Source organism: Erithacus rubecula (genome assembly GCF_903797595.1).
Source record: "Erithacus rubecula genome assembly, chromosome: 17".
Lineage (NCBI taxonomy): Eukaryota > Metazoa > Chordata > Aves > Passeriformes > Muscicapidae > Erithacus > Erithacus rubecula.
In genome coordinates, this window is record NC_136669.1 from 4,480,893 (window position 1) to 4,498,563 (window position 17,671).

Below are 17,671 nucleotides of genomic sequence, written 5' to 3' on the forward strand. Positions count from 1 at the left end.
TCTCCTGCTGCATCCCCTGTGTGAGAATGAACAGCCATTGTAACAAGCACAGAGCCCCTCTGGTCCTTTCCACTGCATGAGCTACATTTTCCAAAAGAAGTTTGCATTCAGCTCCCAATTCCATGGAGCACTGTGCTTTGTTTCATTGAATTTTGTCCCATTTCTGCACTCTAATCCTTAGGGTCATTCAGTTCTGCATATCCAGCCTTTATGTATTTATGAATCCTCTGAACTTGGCATCATTAGCCAAGTTTTATCAGCACACACCAAATTTTTGCACCAAAACCATTAATAGAAATACTAAATGAAGCAGATCCTAAGGCTAATCTTTGAGGAATTCTACTTATCCTTGCATTTTCCTTTCAACAATACTGAATCTATCCCTGCTTATACAATTCCTATACATCCTACAATTCTATTAATTTCTATCTTCTCCCCCCATGGTTTATACTTTCCCAAGTGGTTTCTATTTCAGTGAAGTTCAAAGAAATAAGATTTATTGTGATTTATTTGATAAGATAATCAATTCTCTAGACAAAGAAAGCTGTTACATCATTCTGGCACAATCCATCTTGGTATTCCTTGATCCAATGAAGAAGGGAGAATCCTTGCCCTCTAGCTAAAGGCCATGCCCAGGAGTAGAGGGGAGCAGCATACAAGAGTTTAAATCCTTGTTTTGCTTCTGTTCAAAAAAAGCCTCTGCATTTAGAGAATAGTTTTGAAAAAGACATTGCTATGCTAAAACAAAACCATTCCCAATATGAATGTATGTGATGTGCATTTTTGTTTAAAAGTTTCCCTGCAAAAGCTAAACTTTGGGAGTAAGTGATGGATAATGCACTGCACATGTAAGGGAGAGGGGAAGCAGAGCATGTCAACAGCCCCAGCTTAAAATTTAGAGTTGAAATACTGAAAGATGCTAAAATGGAAAGGTAAAATTAAAACTGAGCTAGAGATTATAGTGGTTATTGGGTTTTTGGAAACGCTCAAATGATAGGCTGAATGAAAATCAAGCACAAGCATTTGAGCTGTCTGACAGGAGCAAGCCATCCCCTTGCTGATTAGTCTCTGCTATTTAAATGATAATTTCACTTTAAGGCAAACAGGGCTGCCTAATGCAATGAAAGTGGCTCTTTATAAGTGTCTGTAGTTTTGAAAGCTTCTCCTTCACAGAAGAGTGAGCAGTGAAGTTCAAACCATTTACACATAACATGGGTCACTACATGCTGCAAGAAGCCAAGCAACTTCTACCCAACTGTTTTCCAACAGTGTCAAACAATACTGGCAAGAAATGCAGCAGCAGCTCAAAATGAAGTGTCTGACTGGTGAGCTATGGAGCAGACAACCCCAGCACATATTTCTAAATATTCTCCACACAGTTCTTGTACTCAAACTACTCAAGTTCCTCAAATCATCCTTCACCAAAGATGGACACTGTGCTAAGCTATTGCTTCACAGCTTTTTCAGTCTCCAGAATGTCTTCCCAGGATCACAGATCTGGCATTCTCTTGAACTGTTCCCAGAGCTTTGAAATGCAAAGCAAGGACAGATATATTTTTGATCTGAGCTTGCTTACTTCTCACTCTGATTATCTGATTATACATTGCAGCCTTGCTCTGCCTCAATGTCAGGTGCTCATCTGCTTTATTTTACACTCTTCCTTTAGCCTCCAGACTTATTACTCTGATATATTCAAATAGAAATAAAAGCATTAATGGCAAAGGAGAAAGAACACTAATATTTTTTAACATCAGAGATAAGTACACTGTTCTTTGGAGAAAATTACTATCAGATAGGAAAGGCTGGCAGGAAGTTTTGCTCAGCATTTCAGTGATGAAATGTAAAAGACAGACCTGCAACACTTAAAGATATCTATGAAATGTGTTTGCTTTATTAAAACTAAGTGGATAAATCCCAAGAGAATGGAAGAAGACTGAACTCTGGTTAAAGCACAGATTTGTCATTGTACTTGCAAGGATCAGATTTAAATGCATTACTCCCAGCACCCAAACAGGGAGTGAAGTCTCCCCAAACTGCATCTGACTGCTCTGAAGCCTGGAGCTTCAGAATTTGAGATTACAAAGGAGCATTTTCTCCCCATGAGGCACAGCAAGTGCTCTGTCAAGGAAAGCTAAAACCTAAGGCAGTGTGAAAAGTGAAGAATAATGTCCATTTTAAAACAAGAGAACAGAATATGAATAACAAAAGAGCTTAGAGCAGTACTCCAGCATATGCTGCATGTCACATTCAACAGGTGACAGCTTCCTCCAAGACTTTATGTAAAAATCTGCCTTCAGTAGAAGGCAAAAAAGTAACAGTAAAATGAAGTACTGTGCACGTACAAGACAACAGCAGATAATCCATCCATGAGGTAAGCTGAGATCTCATAACAGTAAAAGTTTCTCTAACAAGCTCAGTGCTGTCTGGTTGCTGTTTTGGTTTTTGGTGCTTGTTTATGGTGGTTTTTAATTACTTGTTCTCCCTACACAACATTTATCTCCCTATTGGGTGTCCTGGAATTCCCACTGTGAGGAGACAGTTTGTTACTGGGAATCTTGTAAACAGCAGTCATGCAAATTTCAGTCTGTTCACAGATCATAAATTATGATATTACTTATGAAAAACTGAAGACATAGAACATGAAGCTTCAATATCCTCATACTGTGTAATCCTAATTTTCTCCTCCAATTAAGGATACAGCTCTAAAATTGGGGGGTACCAGTGGCCAACACAGACAAACCAAACTCCTCACCCTCCCCAACAAAGAAATTAGCAATGGGACAGTTACAGAGGGGAGCCAGCACCAGATGCTTTTAATTAGACTGATTTCTTGCTTGGTGACAGAAGACCACAGGGCTACAATGGGCTATCCCATAAAAATATTTGCTCCACTATGGAATGATCATGTAAGAATTATGGCATAACTTGAAGCAGCAACAATAACCCCCAGTCCTGTCTTGATTGGTTGCAGTTAATTAAGTACCCAGAGTAACATGAGTAATTCAAATTATTTCAACATGCACTACTTTGTATATCTGTCAACAGATTTTTTATTTTTTTTTTAAACCAGTAACCACTTACTCATAATGGACATTCAGAGAAAGACAAATTACTACCATGTGAGAAAGGAAAAGATTATGAGCTTCATTCACTACTGCAAAGATATTCAATGCCTTGGATGGAAGAGAGTGCACAGTAGCTAAGCATAGTTAATCAAGATTCAAAAAGGAAAGTAGAGAACTCCAATATTCTTCTTTTTCTTCTATTCACTGAAAAAAAAGAGCACTAATCCACCACTAAATGCAGAATCAAGAAATCCGATTCCCCTTTCCCTCCCTCTCCCCTCCCTTCCCCCAGCTCCAAAAGCAGAATGTGCATAGAAGGACTTCCCGTACTGAGTGTAGCACCTGGGTAATTAGGAATTACAACTGTGCAAACCACTGTACTAAATAGAGATGCTTGCCACTTAATTAAACCCTTTCTTAGAGAGGAAATGCATACACATTCACACTATCTTCTCTTCTTAATTGGTCTCAGACACTGCAGGAAGTTAGTCCCCAAGATTTGTCAGCCAGCCAGCCCACAGATGTTTCAGAAAGAAAACCAGGTCAGCATTCCCAGGTTCACTTCTTTGGCTGGAGGAGACAGGGCAGCAGATCAGTGTTTGCTCTCTGCAGCTGGCAGCTCCACTGAGGAAAATGGTCCCTCAGCATTGGCCCAAATTCCTGCCAAACACTGCCCCTGCACTGCCCCTGGCAGGGCTGGCCTGGCCAGCCAGCTCCCCAAACAGCCACAGCAGCTCCAGGAGATCCCACTGCTGCAGCCACCTGCATTCACCCTGGAGGGCTCTGGGCACTCCCCAAACCCCAACCCAGTGAACCCCAGGTGCCTCTGGCTCAGCCTCACACCAGCAGCACAGGGGCCAAGATCTGCCTCACACCAGAACTGCAGTGGGACACGACTCACAACATCCAAGCCCATGACCAGAGTCTCTGAGCTCCACACAGGAGTCCAAGCAAACTTCTCTCCTCTCTGACACATCAGCCTCACTCTAATTCCCACACTGTATTCCATGGCCCTTCAGAAAAACACAGCTCAGATCTCCACTTTGCCCCATGGGAAAAACTGAAATGATGCTGAAAAGCTGCATGAACAAAATCTTTTGGCTCTTCCCCACACATAAACACCAAGCCTGAGCTGACAGTGCTCCAAAAAGGAAAGACTGACTTAAATAGGCCACGATCATTATACCTGATCACCAATATAAAATAATTCTGCTGTGTAGACAAAGATCTTTGAGCCTAGCAGGTGAATCTGTCAAAACCTTTTACTCATTACTTCCATTAATAAAAAATTCCAAGCAAAATAAAAAACAAAGAAAAACAAATCCTGTATCACACATTACTATTTATTACCTCAAAAAAGAAAAAAGCTTGGACTAAAACTCCTCTGTTGTTTGTGGCCCACCTGGCAGTCTTCACCCCCATCTGTAACTCTTCAGTCAAACTCCAGCCTCTCAAAACTTGCAATTATTTGCCACTTATGGAATAACACAAAGACAAATTTAGCATTAAACCTTGTCAGCTGCTATCAATGGCTATCAGTACCTTCAGTATCTGAGTTACTGCCTCAGCTTTAACAAATACCTGATGTACATCTTTTTGCATCACCCAGTACTCCAGGGTATATCTATTTACAGATAGCAAATCACTTGCCTAATTCATTAGAGGGCAAAAACAGTATCAACCCAACACAGACAAATAGCAGCAAAAGAGGCTTATTTAGATTGATAGCTCACAGAACAAGCACCCTCATTTTTTATTTGGGCATCTTCTGCATGCTGCAGAGGGAAAGGCAGAACAACAGCAGTGCAGCTCTAAGAATGCAATCCTAAGGCTTGGGGTGGGGAGAAAAGAACCAGGCTGTGAAGAACTCCTATTAAACACGACAATTTAAGAATACCTGGTGTAAACATGAAGTTTACTAAGTGAGAAAAACACTGTTTTCATATTCCATTAGAGAAACCTGCACAAACCATTTTCATACCGAGTTGCAGCCCGGAGTACTGGGCAAGGAGACGGTGCCTGCATGCAGGCAGCACAAAGGGAGTTTAACAGTTCTGCCGGCAGCGATGCTGAGTTTTCCCCTTGCCATGGATTCACACCCGGCTGGATTCCCGGCGGAGCGAGCCCGTCCCTGCCTTCCCCTGCAGGACAGCGGGCGCCATCTCGTGGGAGTTCTGTGCCTTGTCACCCAAATAAACCCGCCAGCGGCACCCAAAACCTGCTCCAAATATCTTTCTGTTCAAATACATTACCTGTTTCATGGCAGTAGAGGAACTGCCTGGAAAATATCTGTAAGCTAAAAGTCCAATGCTGAAAAAACAACTGAGTGTGTCACGATTAACATGGTTGGTCAGTGAGGATGGTCAGCAACTCCATTACTCAAACCCTGGATTTTGAAGAAATAGAATCTACATCAGCACATCCTGGAGAAACAGAGTACAAGAAGCTTGTTTTCTCAACACAATCCTTTCCTAATAACAGTCCTAAAAAGCCATGTATAAATATCCTTCTATAGAACAGTACACTGCAAAATAAGACTTTCTACTCACAGAACAAGAATTTAACATTTTGTGGATTTTCCCCTTTACAGCTGAAACCAATTCTAGAGCAGAAATACCAAGTCAGAGCAACACATGGCAAATGTATGAAAATCACTGGCTGCATAACAGTAACACACACAAAAAAGACCTAGATCCACAATAAAAACCAGAGCCAACTCTACTGCAAGGAAGGCAGTAAAAAAGCTCAGGGAATCCAAAGGACATATAACTGAGCACAAGAAAAATGACAGAGATTTATAATGTGAACGTATGTTTAACATATGAACCATATATAGCACATATGATGAGTCCTATTTTTATTATCTAGCTACTGTGCAGCACAGGAATATTTTGCTGTAGAGCTACAGCAGTCTTTGTTTCCACTGTTTATGAAGAGAGAAAAGCCCAGGAGCTTAAAAGTAGAATCCAGAACGAGGAAAGAGAAGATTAGCCAGAGTCAACAGTTAATGAACTTGTTTTACCCCCACAAGGTGAAGCATTATAAACTCTTTCCATTGTCACTAAAAAGAGACCAGTCCTAAAAACAGTTGGATTACCACCACACTCCTGAAAGCTGCACCTCCTTCCCAAGTATTATTACATAAAATTACACTGCAAGGGCTGATCATAAGCCAATCTGACAAAAAGCCTGCTGGGAGCAGGCAATCAGTGAACAGAAACCACTGAGAGCAGACACTGAGCAAGCCCTGTGGAAGTGCTGGGGGAAATGAAAAATCATCCTCTCCTAAAACACCACACGCTGCATGCACTTCCCTTACATCCTCTTACCAATGAAGAGCCTGATAAGAAAAGATGAGAAATCCTAATTTATTCCCTTTTCCCTTTCTTATCTAGTTATTAGCAAACAGAACATTGCTCTGGCTCTTTGGGACAATCAGTCAACTTGTTCCTGTTTCTTTTCTACTATGAGATGGGCAATTAACTCTTCTCAAACTTTCACCAACAGCATTCTCCAGGATCCAAGCAGGACAAAGCTCTCTCACTATCTTCATCACCCTCACCAAAAATTAATGCAATTCATTCTGTGAGAAGTCTTTGTAATGTGTAATTCTTGCTGTGAGCAAGAAAAAAAAAAAAGAAAAAGAACAATAAGGGAGGGAGGGGGAAATCATCCAGTCCCACTTGCTCCAACTGCATGAAAAGATAATCTTTCTCAAGAGCAATTCCCCTTTCTGTAGAAGGTGCCATTAATAGCACTAAAGAATACAGCCCAATCACAAAACTAGCACTTCACAGTGAATATTCTGATTTTAAATGAAGGAGTTATTAGACTTCAACAGGCAGAATCACTTGGTTCCATTTCTCTCCCACTGTGAAATTACCTCGTTAAACCTTTAGCAGCTTGAGGTAAGTAAAAAGCTTTTACTCCAAAAGGTTTTGTGAAAACGATTCCCACAATTTCTGTCCATACCTTACCATAGGAGACTTAACATAATTCCATCTTCATCTAAATGTATGGATCCTCAGCAGATGCAGGAGAAAAACTCAAGCATGCTACCTACCAGCAGGCCTCTGGAAAAGGTTTGTTATCCTCATTAAACAGAAAACACGGAGAAAGTTAAGGGAGCTTTCCCAAGTTGGAACACAGTATCTTTTACATGAAGCAGTGATGTGTCCAAACCATATGTGCATTTCCAAACAATCCCAGCAGTGTGCAGACACAGCTCTGTGGCTGGTATGTGGAATGAATGGAATGGAGAAACAAGTGGCAAGATGAGGTTCTGCTGCTCATGTTTCAGCTTTGACCCAGAGTGAAAGGTGACAATGCTCCTACCAATTATTTACAAAGAATCATCTCCTTTTTTCGTGTAATAACACTGTAAATATTTAGAGAAAATAAAGCAGTGTTGAAACATGGCACACAAAAGATTCATATATACACAGAGCACCTTCTGCAGAAGAAAGTGATCAGAAATCCCAGTATTTCCAGCTCTTTTTTATAACACATACACAGAGACCTTAAAAAATCTGGTTCACTGCTCCAGATGTCAGGAGGAGCTGTTGAGAACTAGCACACAGACCAGCTGGTGTTTCAAAACACAACTTGGGAGTGGGTTTGACAAAATAACTAAAATAACATTTCTTCAGCCACTGAAGAAAATGATCAAAACATGATCTAGCAGCTGATTTTGATATCCAGATTTCAAAGGAAATATGTTTACAATAGTTTGCCACAAGTAGCACACATTCTCTTCTCTGGACATGTAAAATTCTTAGCAATTCATTTATTAAGCAAGTGGAATCTAACTAAACAAAAATGCAACTATACACAAAAAGTTTCAAAAATTCAAAACTGATCACCAGCCCCAAAGATATTACTCAAAGTGACTTGGTGAAAAACATTACTTAGTTCCCAAAGTTACTTTAAAAAATGTGCATCTTATTTTCTTCTCATATATAATAAAATTTACTATAGTGGCTTCCACATGAAGGGACAGAAAGAAAACATGACAACCACAATTAAGAGATCAGTCAGAAGATTAAGAGGAAAGGGTTTCAAAGTCTTGCTTCCATCCAGAGCTGTGAGCACATACCTGATATTTAAGCCAGTGCTCTGGTCCAGCTTCTCCCAGCTTTGTAATTTTCCCAGAAGTTTCTAAAGTAAAGATTAAAAGTCAAGTTAGACATAAATGTATGTTCTAACAGCTCACTTTGCAGAGTTTTCTCATATTCCTCAATGCAAGTCAGTTTCATTTCTTCTCCTCCTGTGGATTTCCTGATCTAATCCAGCACTTTTAGTTTGTCATTCTGCAGTCCTGGGTATCAAAGTTCTTACCTCACACCTGTTGGACACCACCATGTCTGAACAGAGTTTGACACCAGAAAAAGCTTTTCCAGCAAAAGAAAGGTAAAAGAGAAACATCAAGGATAAAACAGACTCTATGAGATTATTCTTTACATAAAATCTCCAGCTGAACAATAGATATCCTTTTGCCTTTTACACCTTCCTTGCTACAACCACCCTCATTACTGACCTTCCACATTGGGAATGTCTGGTTTGTGTCCACTAATTAAAGGAGGTATCATATCTTAAGTAACACAATACAGGAAGAGCCTAAAAGTCAGGCCAGGCAATAAAGGAAACTCCTGCTCATCCACCAGATGTTCCCAGCTCCTCACCTCATTTTCCAATTCCACAGTCACTAGCTGTGCTTGGACTTTCTCATAGCGTTCCAGTTTTCTTTGGAGACCTTCCACTTCCTCCTTAAGCAAACCATTGTTTTCTTTCATTTCCCTGTGGTGAAGAGAGAGACAATCACTACAGATTCATGCAACTCAATTCCCCTTCACAAACTTTCAGATATAGAGCAATCCCAAGGGAATCATGACATTTAGCTGACACATTTCTATAACCTTCACTGTAAAGCCACTTCTACAAAAAAAATTACAGCTTTATTGAAATTATTTTTTGCTACTCTAAAAACTATCCTAATTATGCCTGAACAAGCTGAAGCTTTGTGTCTGCTTTACTATTTGTCAAAGCAAGAGTAACAAGACTCTGAATCTCCTTTTCAGTTTGGCAGTACAGACCTGGGCTTTGGAGCACTGCTTGGTTTTATTTCAACAGAGTAAATGGTTTATTTCACAAGGGTGAAATAAAACTGTATGAAAACAAATGACCTTTAATCTCTTGGTATGTTTCAGTGTAGAAAAACAAACATGAGAAAAAATTCCAAGATAAACAACTTAAAATTATAATGAAATAATTACAAGACCAAAACCTAGGAAAATTACTTAATTTGGAAAAAAGGAAAAGCTGGCAGGATGATTCATGCAATTTAATAAAAAGACAAGCAACAACAAAAAAACATCCAACACTTTAAGGCAATTTATTTCACATTACATTTAATTTAATTTTCTGAATTGATTGTCACTTTGACAATCTGGAAAGCCTACTCTACCAATGGCTATATCACAGTTCTTTAGAAATTTAAACAAGACACTTGCTAAACATTATGCTGGAACAACAGGCCTTTAAAACAGTGGTAACAATAGCTAAGCAAAATCAGTTAATAAAGAAATGTTCAGCTGCCTCTTTTCCTTACAGGAAATTCTTTCCCCAAGCTATATGGAGCTCATCACTACTTTAAAACTTTCAATTTCATTCTAACAAACCAAAATCACCACTCAGAACAAATGAATGCACATTCTGTGAGGCTCCTGAGTTCAAGAAGATTCTCAGATCTTGTCAGATCCTCTCACCTTGTAAGCACCACAACACTGCTCAATTCATTAGCAGTATTTATATGAAATACTTCCTTCTGAGCTTTTCCCATGTGGAAACCTTAAAGAGGGATGTAAAAGTGCAGACAGTGCAGCTGCAGCATGAAGAACAGAACCCTCAACAAGTGAGCCCTCCCTTCACCTGAAATAGGCATTTTCCTCCTTGAGCTGGCGCAATTCACGCTCCATTTTTGGGAAACGAGCCAGTTCTGCCTTCATGTTCTTGACAATTAGAGCATCATGTTCCTGCTGGGACAACTTCTGCTCCAGGTCCTGGAAAACATGGGATGAGAAGAGGACAGCAATGAGTAAGTTGGAATTTGTAAGAGTTATTTCTGCATGGTAGCTTTTAAGCTGTCATCGAGGACCTGAATGAAGTTGGAAGGGAGCTCATGTGGCCCAATCCATGCTCAAAGCAGGGATGACTCTTGCTGCACTTGTAATATCTGAGCTGGTCTCTTCTCTACACAGGCTTACCCCAAGTTCATAACAAAAAACCCCTCAGTTATTCATTAAAATTATCTTCTATCAACCAAACCAAATCTGTGTTTTTCTTGTATTCTATCAATGAAGTGCAGAGGGAAGCATTTGAGTGGCCTGCAAAAATTAGGTACAGAAAGAAACACAAATGTGCATTTCAACATTATGGTAAATGCTGGGGGGTTTTCCACTAAAAAACCAAATTATTTAGGGTTGTGCTGCAGACATATCCCATTTTCTATCTTTTAATTTCAATGGAGAAAGTTTCCTCTTGCTGGCAATCAGGTTGGTTTTACAGCAAGGCAATGCCACTGTCAGCACTGCTCAACCAAAGTAACTCCCCACATCTACCTCTGCCAGGAAGACAAGACAAATGAAAAAGATACACTACAACCAACCTATGTGCTCATTTGGAAGCACAAAAAGCATCTCTATACTGACACTTAAGTTAGTGTAGTTTTGAAAGCTTTACAAGTAATTGGACCTTCTAAACACAAATACAGAAGAAGGATGTTTTGGGAAGCAGTTACTGGAGCTGCTGGGCTCATCACACACCATTCAAAAAAAGATCACTCTAGAAGCAGAGCAAATTTGTGCTGTGGCACAAGACCAAGCAGAGCATTCCTCCAGAGCACTGCATAAGGATGCAAATCACCTTTCTATAAAGTATGCTCTTTTCAATCAATGGATACAACAAAGGCAAAGTGTCATGTTGTAGCTAAGTGTACATAGCCTGGTCCACCCAAGCTCAACTCTAGCTTGCAAACAACTCAGGTAATTACATGACAAAGTAACCTTTTACTTTTGCAACAGTCAATTTTTTAAAAAGCAGCACTCTGTTCTTCCACTGAAGGAATTAAAATCTAAAGCTTTATATAGGTCACAAAGTTTCTTACCTTAATCTTCTGTTCATATTCTGCTAGTAAGGACTGGCTTGCTTGCAGTGTCTGGATTTGCTGACTTGCCTCCTGCCATTTCCTGTGGGATGAAGACACAAGAAGCACTTGAGCACCCAGAAATAACTCACCTTCAGAAGTCTCTGACCAACAGAGTCAAACAGCACTAACAAAGTACATGTTATTCTTATATAAGATTTTCTCTTTCAGTCTCACACTCCCATCAGCTCCCTCTAATTTAGAGAGAAAAAATATCCATTCATTTTAATAAAAATAAGAATATTGAGAAAAAATACAAAAAAAATCAAGCCAACTCTAAGAACAAATATACACTCAAACAAAACTTCACAACTTTGAAACTGAAGAGCTGTAGCAAGCAAGGAAAAACATACTTGTAATTTTCAATTACCCCTCCACTATAAGGTTTGATATTTCTGTCCTGTTCAGTTCATAAAGTTCACATCAGCCTTTCCACCCACGTGCCTTCTATTCCAGGAACACGAAACATCACTGAGATTTAAAGCTCAGGTTGGTGGGGTTTTTTCCTCAAGGTACAATTAAAATTGCACCTCAGAATTGGTTTCAAACAACAGTTATAACCTGCACACCCAGATCAAAGAAGCCCTTTGAAGAGCAGAAATCAAACCCTGTTGAAAGTTTTCTGAGTGATGACAGCTGCACAAGACTCAAGTTCTGTTTGCCTTTTTCTCCCTACAGTCATTCATCCCTTGCTTACTTTTTTTCAATATCCAGCTGCTCCATCAGTTCCTGCTTCTCAGAGTCTTGGCTTGTCATCTGCATCTCTTGGTTCATTATATTCCATTGTAGCTCTGATATTTTTCCTTTTAATACAGTGATTGTCTGAATAAAGGGTGTGGGGGAAAAAAGAAAGCATAAACATACAAGGCTGTGACTCTCCAAACCAGATATTGTGAATGGTGATAGAAATAATTTCCAACTAAAAAGTACTAACACAATCTTAGAAACAATCCCACATTCCTGCAAAGCTTCAGACCTGCAAGCCTACCTCAAACTTATGCAAGAGAAAATAATTTTGCACTTTCATTTGCCATCCAAACTGTCATTTACATTATCTCTTAAATGGGTGACCTAAAACTGGCATGAAAAATATCAAACTCTAAAGTTTAGATTATGTATTTTTCTAAATATATTAACTCTAAAGAAAAGCTCACAGGTTTGTTTCCAATTGCCATTACTCAGCTCCCTGTAACAGAGAAAGAAAGAAATATCTCAAGCCATTACATATGTAGTGTGTCTTCTAGACAGAGGGACAGGTAGGGTTCTCATCTTGACACTGATAGAAATAAAAGTACACAGACACAGAACTGCAGCACAAATCTTTCAGGGGGGTTTAGTTTCTCTTATGTACCATCACTGTCCCCCTGGTTTTCATCACTGGTAACTGGAACATTAAATCTGTTGACCTGCTTTATCACACAGCTACATTTCCAGTGACACCTAGGCAGGACCAGGGCTTAAGGACTTTGTGATTGCTAATCAACAACTGGTGCAGGAAACCAAATTAAACAGGAAAGCTACAAATTCAATAGCTGAATTTAACTATAATAATATGTGAGAAGGTTGAGGGTTAAGAAGATGGTCTGGGCATCCAAATATACTGAAACTGTTACCCAAACATCCATTCTGCAGTAGAATGCACAGGCATCTAAGACACTTCAGGAAAAGACACTTGGCTCATAATGCTGCTCTCATCCACTCTACTGTTCTCCTGACTTCCCTCAACACTTTCCCATAATATCTCCTCCATCACTGTCCTCTTCTTCACACTTCTGAACCCAGATGTTGGATGTTGCCTCACACTTTTTTTCTCCTTCTCCATATCAGCTTGCTAACAAATCTCTTCTCCTTCTGACCTGGTCACTTGTGTCTGGGCTTGGTTTGGTTCTAAACTCTGACAGAAAAGACATGTATCACCAGGGCTTATTCATTTCCAGGTCATGAGCACAATGTTCCAGTTATTTAGTTTAAGGGGTTTTTTAATCAAAAAGAGCATTTTCAAGTCACAAGAACCACAAAGTCACCTGAAGCTATGGATGGATTAAAAATTACTCTGTTCTTACTTCATTAGCTTCAGCTAATTTGCTCTCCTTCTCTTGCATCTTTTTACTCATTGTCTCCATGCTCTTCTTGTAGGATTTGTTCATCTCCATTTGCTCTTTCAGTTTATTTTCAGCCTCTGCTTCTCTTTCCTGGTACTGTTTTATGCGTGTGAGCAGCTCCTGGTTTCGGTCGGCCTCTCGCTGGCCAAGGGAAAAAAACCATGAAGAGACTTAAGAAGAAAGCAGCAGAAAGTTGAAGGCATTTTTCCTTCTTTTGTCCTCATTTCTCATTACCATGGTCACCCATGGTAATTGATTCATCATGAAGCAACGTTACTCAGACTACAGCTTTAACCTAGCAAGGGCAAAATCCTTATCAGCAGCAACTCAATGGAATTACCCAAGGAATTACCCAGGGAAATGGGAGCTGGAAAATTGAGAGACTATGTCTTCCAAATCTCTTACACTAAGACACAACTGTGAGAATTCAGATGTGGCTTCACAGATTCCACTGCACACTCTCCTGCAGATCAAAGATGAAAACATTCCATCTCCAATTTAAAGTTGACTAATGCACAACAAATTGACTTTCAGAAGCTCAGACCTCAACAGTTGGGTTAATGAGACAAACTTCTCTCCACAACTTGAGGCATTTAAAAGAAATAAATATAATAAATATTTTTGCAGTCCAACAACCTTTCATATACCATTTCAGTTGATTCCTACCACAAATTGATTGATACTTATTGAAAAAAAATGCATAGTAAATTGCTTTGCTAATCAAACCAACTAGAGACATGGATTTGCATAGCAAGCAAGGATTATGCAAAGCAATGTGAGGTTCCTAAAACCTTTATCCACATGACTCAGAAAAACACAGAATCTGAGCAGGGTAATTACCACAGTGCTGGATTAATGTTGCTCCCTTTTTTTGTACCAGTATTTCAAGGTTTTCTGTGACTGACTCAGCTACATTCCAGTTTGAACTCTTCCTGGCTTAATCCCACATCACCTGACTTCAGAGGAAGGAGGAATTTAGTCATTGACTCCCTATTTCACAACCACACACTAAATCTGTCACCCTCATAAAATACAACAAAACATACTTATTATTTTTTACAGATTTCTTTTTCAATAATCACCCACACAGAAGACTTTTATTATGCTACAAAAGCCACTGATCCACAGCTTATTTCAGTAACGTCGTTAAGCAAACATATGTGGGCAGAAAAGCAGAACCCAATAAAAGCTATTAGTCCCTGAGAGAGGCTCACTGTTTTATCAGTGCAGGCTCTCTGGTGTGACACTGCATGGCTGGCACTGCTGCCATTCCAATTAATTATAGTCACACAAACCAAATGCTTGCAAATGTGCCAGCAGAAGTTTAAACTCCTCTAGGAGAAAAATTATTAAATGCTTCTGGGAAAAACAAATAACAAATCCCTTTTGTTACTGCTACCCATGACAACTTCAGTGCTAAGCTAACAGAATCCAGTGATGAGAGCATCAGTCTGTGAACCTAACGAGGCTTCAAGTTCACACTCCTGTGCACATTAGCAAGTTAGTGCAGTGTGCTGAGAGGGGACCTGCAGAGCAGTTCTCTAGATGTCTTGGTGCTGGCAACTTGACACCCACACCTGCAGTAAATGCACACACAGTAAATGCATTCCAGAGTCACTGAAGTCCTGCTCTGAAGACAGTGAACACCAGGCTTGATCTGGGAGTGCACCTTTCACTTTAGTTTCACTCCAAAAAAAGAATAACTACACACATTCTGTGCTACAAACTGTAACTTCTTCCTATGTATCCATAAGAAGGAGCTAGGCTTAGCATAGAGATAAGCACGAGGTTCAAAAGAGTGGCTCCTTGCCTTTCTTTATTTCATGGTGTGCCAGGGCAAAGAGACAGAGGAACTCAGGTCTTGGCTTTTTCTAGGAAAGGGTCAGGGAGGGGATTTTTGGCTGTCTGCCAATAGGATAGGGACAGGAGGGAACAGGTAAGACCTTCCTTATACCTCTGGTATATCGGATTACAACAATTCTGAACATACCACTGCAAAACAAAGCACATCCCTGAACCAAACCAACCCACTGATGTAAATGCTCTCCATGTGCTCTGGCCCAGGCCAGGTGCAGACATCCCACTCACCTCATAGTTCCTGGCATTGGTGTTAGCTGCCTTCTCCAGCTCGATGCGAGCTCGTTTGTGGCTCAGCTCCATCTGCATCTTCTCCCGTTCCACCTGCAGCAGCTGGGATTTGGAGTGGATCTGCCCAGCTTGTTCCTCCAGCTGGCCAGTTCATGTGTGAAAAGGGACATTGCACACCATTAACAGCACAACAGTATCACCATGCCCTGTACTGCTCAGCTGACAGTAGCTTGCCATTTTACAAACTATCACCACATTTGTGGTACCTCTCACACCAGCTGCAAATGGGGAAACTGAGAGTTCAACACCACGCTCAGAAACCCACACCAAACCAAGGTGAATTGGAAAGAAATTAATTCCTGGTTCTTAAGTCAGGATTTCTCAATCTCTAGTTGTAGTCTGACAAAACCTACTTCTCTATCTAAAAAAAAAAAGCTAATTATAAATTAATTATCAGCCTAAGGAGCACAGATCATGCTCCCAATAAAGCATAACTGCTGAGCAAAATAACACATTTTTCAATGACCTCTACAACATCATACTTCTTTTTTTCATTCAAATTGCCTAAGAGCAAAGCAATACTAACAGAATTGCTCCTACCCTGGTGATGTACATCCAACACAGCCAATGGAGACTCTAACCAGAGAGAGCCTTCTGCAACTACTGCTGCCACCAGAGATGTAGCATAGACAGAGAAAGCTTAAATTTTTGTCAACATTCCAAAAGCAAAGCAGATTTACATTAAAAAGGCAAACTTATTTTGTACTCAGAGGCTGAAATAGAAATTACAGTAAGATACAGAATAGAGAAACTTCATTGTAGCCTAATAAACAGTCCCTGGGATCCAAGATGTCAATTTACTTTATGCTTTATGAGCCTGAAGCAGCTAACAGAAAAAAAAAAAGTAAATAACCCAGGTGGATACAAACAGAGCTGGATAAGAAAGCACAACTTTGCATATCAAAGCCACAGCTCAATGCAAGCTTCTTGGATGTACTCAGGCAAAGGAGCCTTTAAACCCTGAAAAAAAATAACAAAGTGTCTTACTAGAAAAATGTTAAGATATAAAGTTCCTTTGTTCAGCAATATGAAAACAAACCACAATTTAATTTCCTGAGCTTGTACACAGACATAACTAGGAGGGAATAAATTCAAAGGACCTTTCTTAAACTTTTAAGAAACAGAAATAATGTCTGACACTGTAAAAAAAATTAAATATATTCTGGAAGAGATTCTGGAATGGTGACAGCAAGCTTCCTTTATTGAGTTTGTGTTGATTTCAGAACATCAATTTCAGAAAGAACGGTCAGATCTGAATGAAATTCCCAGCTCCTGGAATCAAAAGGAGCACACAAGCACACTGAAGTGATAATGCAGGAATCATCAAGAGGAGGACTTCTCACCTGCATCCTCTGCTGGTACTGCATCTGTAAGGAGCTTTGAGATGATCCTGGTGTAGTCAGCCCAGACACTCCCTCCATACGATGTGAAATGAAGTTGTTGAGAGATCTCAGGGTGGAGAAGACAGTGGTATTATTTTCCAAGTCCTCCATGGTCTGGAAATGGAGAGAAAAGCATCAGCAAAACACTCAAAGCAAGCTGCTCTGGTTGAAGAGGGATCCATCACTGCCCTAAAGAAACACTAAACACAAGGTGCTCCAATCTACAGGGTAAAACCAATCTGCAACTCACTGCTGGGATCCACAACAGCCTTTTCTTTTCTAACCAAACCAAATTCATTGTTCTTTCCCCTAATTTCTGAAGCTGATGGGAACAGAACTGACTTCACAGTAGCAGCAAACCCTTCCTGCTACACAACTTGTTTCTGGTTTCCCAGAAGCACTTTGAACTCTAATTTCCAACAAGAAGTTTTCCCAAGTCCGCTGATCACTTGTGTAAGTGAAACTGAATGAGATGCGCTCCTCCTTCCAATTCAGAGGGGCGCTAACTAAAAGGCCAAAGATAAATCAAGCCTGGAGCTCAGCAAAACCTGCAAGGCTTCCCAGGAAGCCTTAGGTGAGCCCTCCAAAGACTGCACACTCCAGAAACACCAGAAAAGGTGCAGGATCAGGAAAGGAGCCACAAGATCCACATGGCTTGAGCCACAGCCAGAGGCTGCTGCGCTCCCAGGTTGCAGAGCAGCCACCGTTTGTATTTACAGCAGCAGGGAAGAGGCGCAAGAGCGGCGCAGGAGCAACAGCTCTGCCAAAACCCAA

General features: G+C 40.3%; 1 protein-coding gene across 2 annotated transcripts in view; it reads right to left on the bottom strand.

The window, feature by feature from the left end:
• MAD1L1 (mitotic arrest deficient 1 like 1) overlaps nucleotides 1–17,671 on the bottom strand; it is a 418,937-nt gene that overhangs the window by 400,899 nt on the left and 367 nt on the right. For both annotated transcript variants that reach the window (XM_079320917.1, XM_079320916.1), the window contains exons 2-9: nucleotides 16,859–17,011; nucleotides 15,456–15,596; nucleotides 13,329–13,508; nucleotides 11,963–12,087; nucleotides 11,227–11,308; nucleotides 9,993–10,123; nucleotides 8,747–8,861; nucleotides 8,161–8,222 (exon numbers count right to left, since the gene is read on the bottom strand). In XM_079320917.1, coding sequence (XP_079177043.1) covers nucleotides 8,161–8,222; nucleotides 8,747–8,861; nucleotides 9,993–10,123; nucleotides 11,227–11,308; nucleotides 11,963–12,087; nucleotides 13,329–13,508; nucleotides 15,456–15,596; nucleotides 16,859–17,008 — 986 coding nt within the window. In that variant the 5' untranslated portion in view covers nucleotides 17,009–17,011. The remainder of the gene's footprint in view (nucleotides 1–8,160; nucleotides 8,223–8,746; nucleotides 8,862–9,992; nucleotides 10,124–11,226; nucleotides 11,309–11,962; nucleotides 12,088–13,328; nucleotides 13,509–15,455; nucleotides 15,597–16,858; nucleotides 17,012–17,671) is intronic.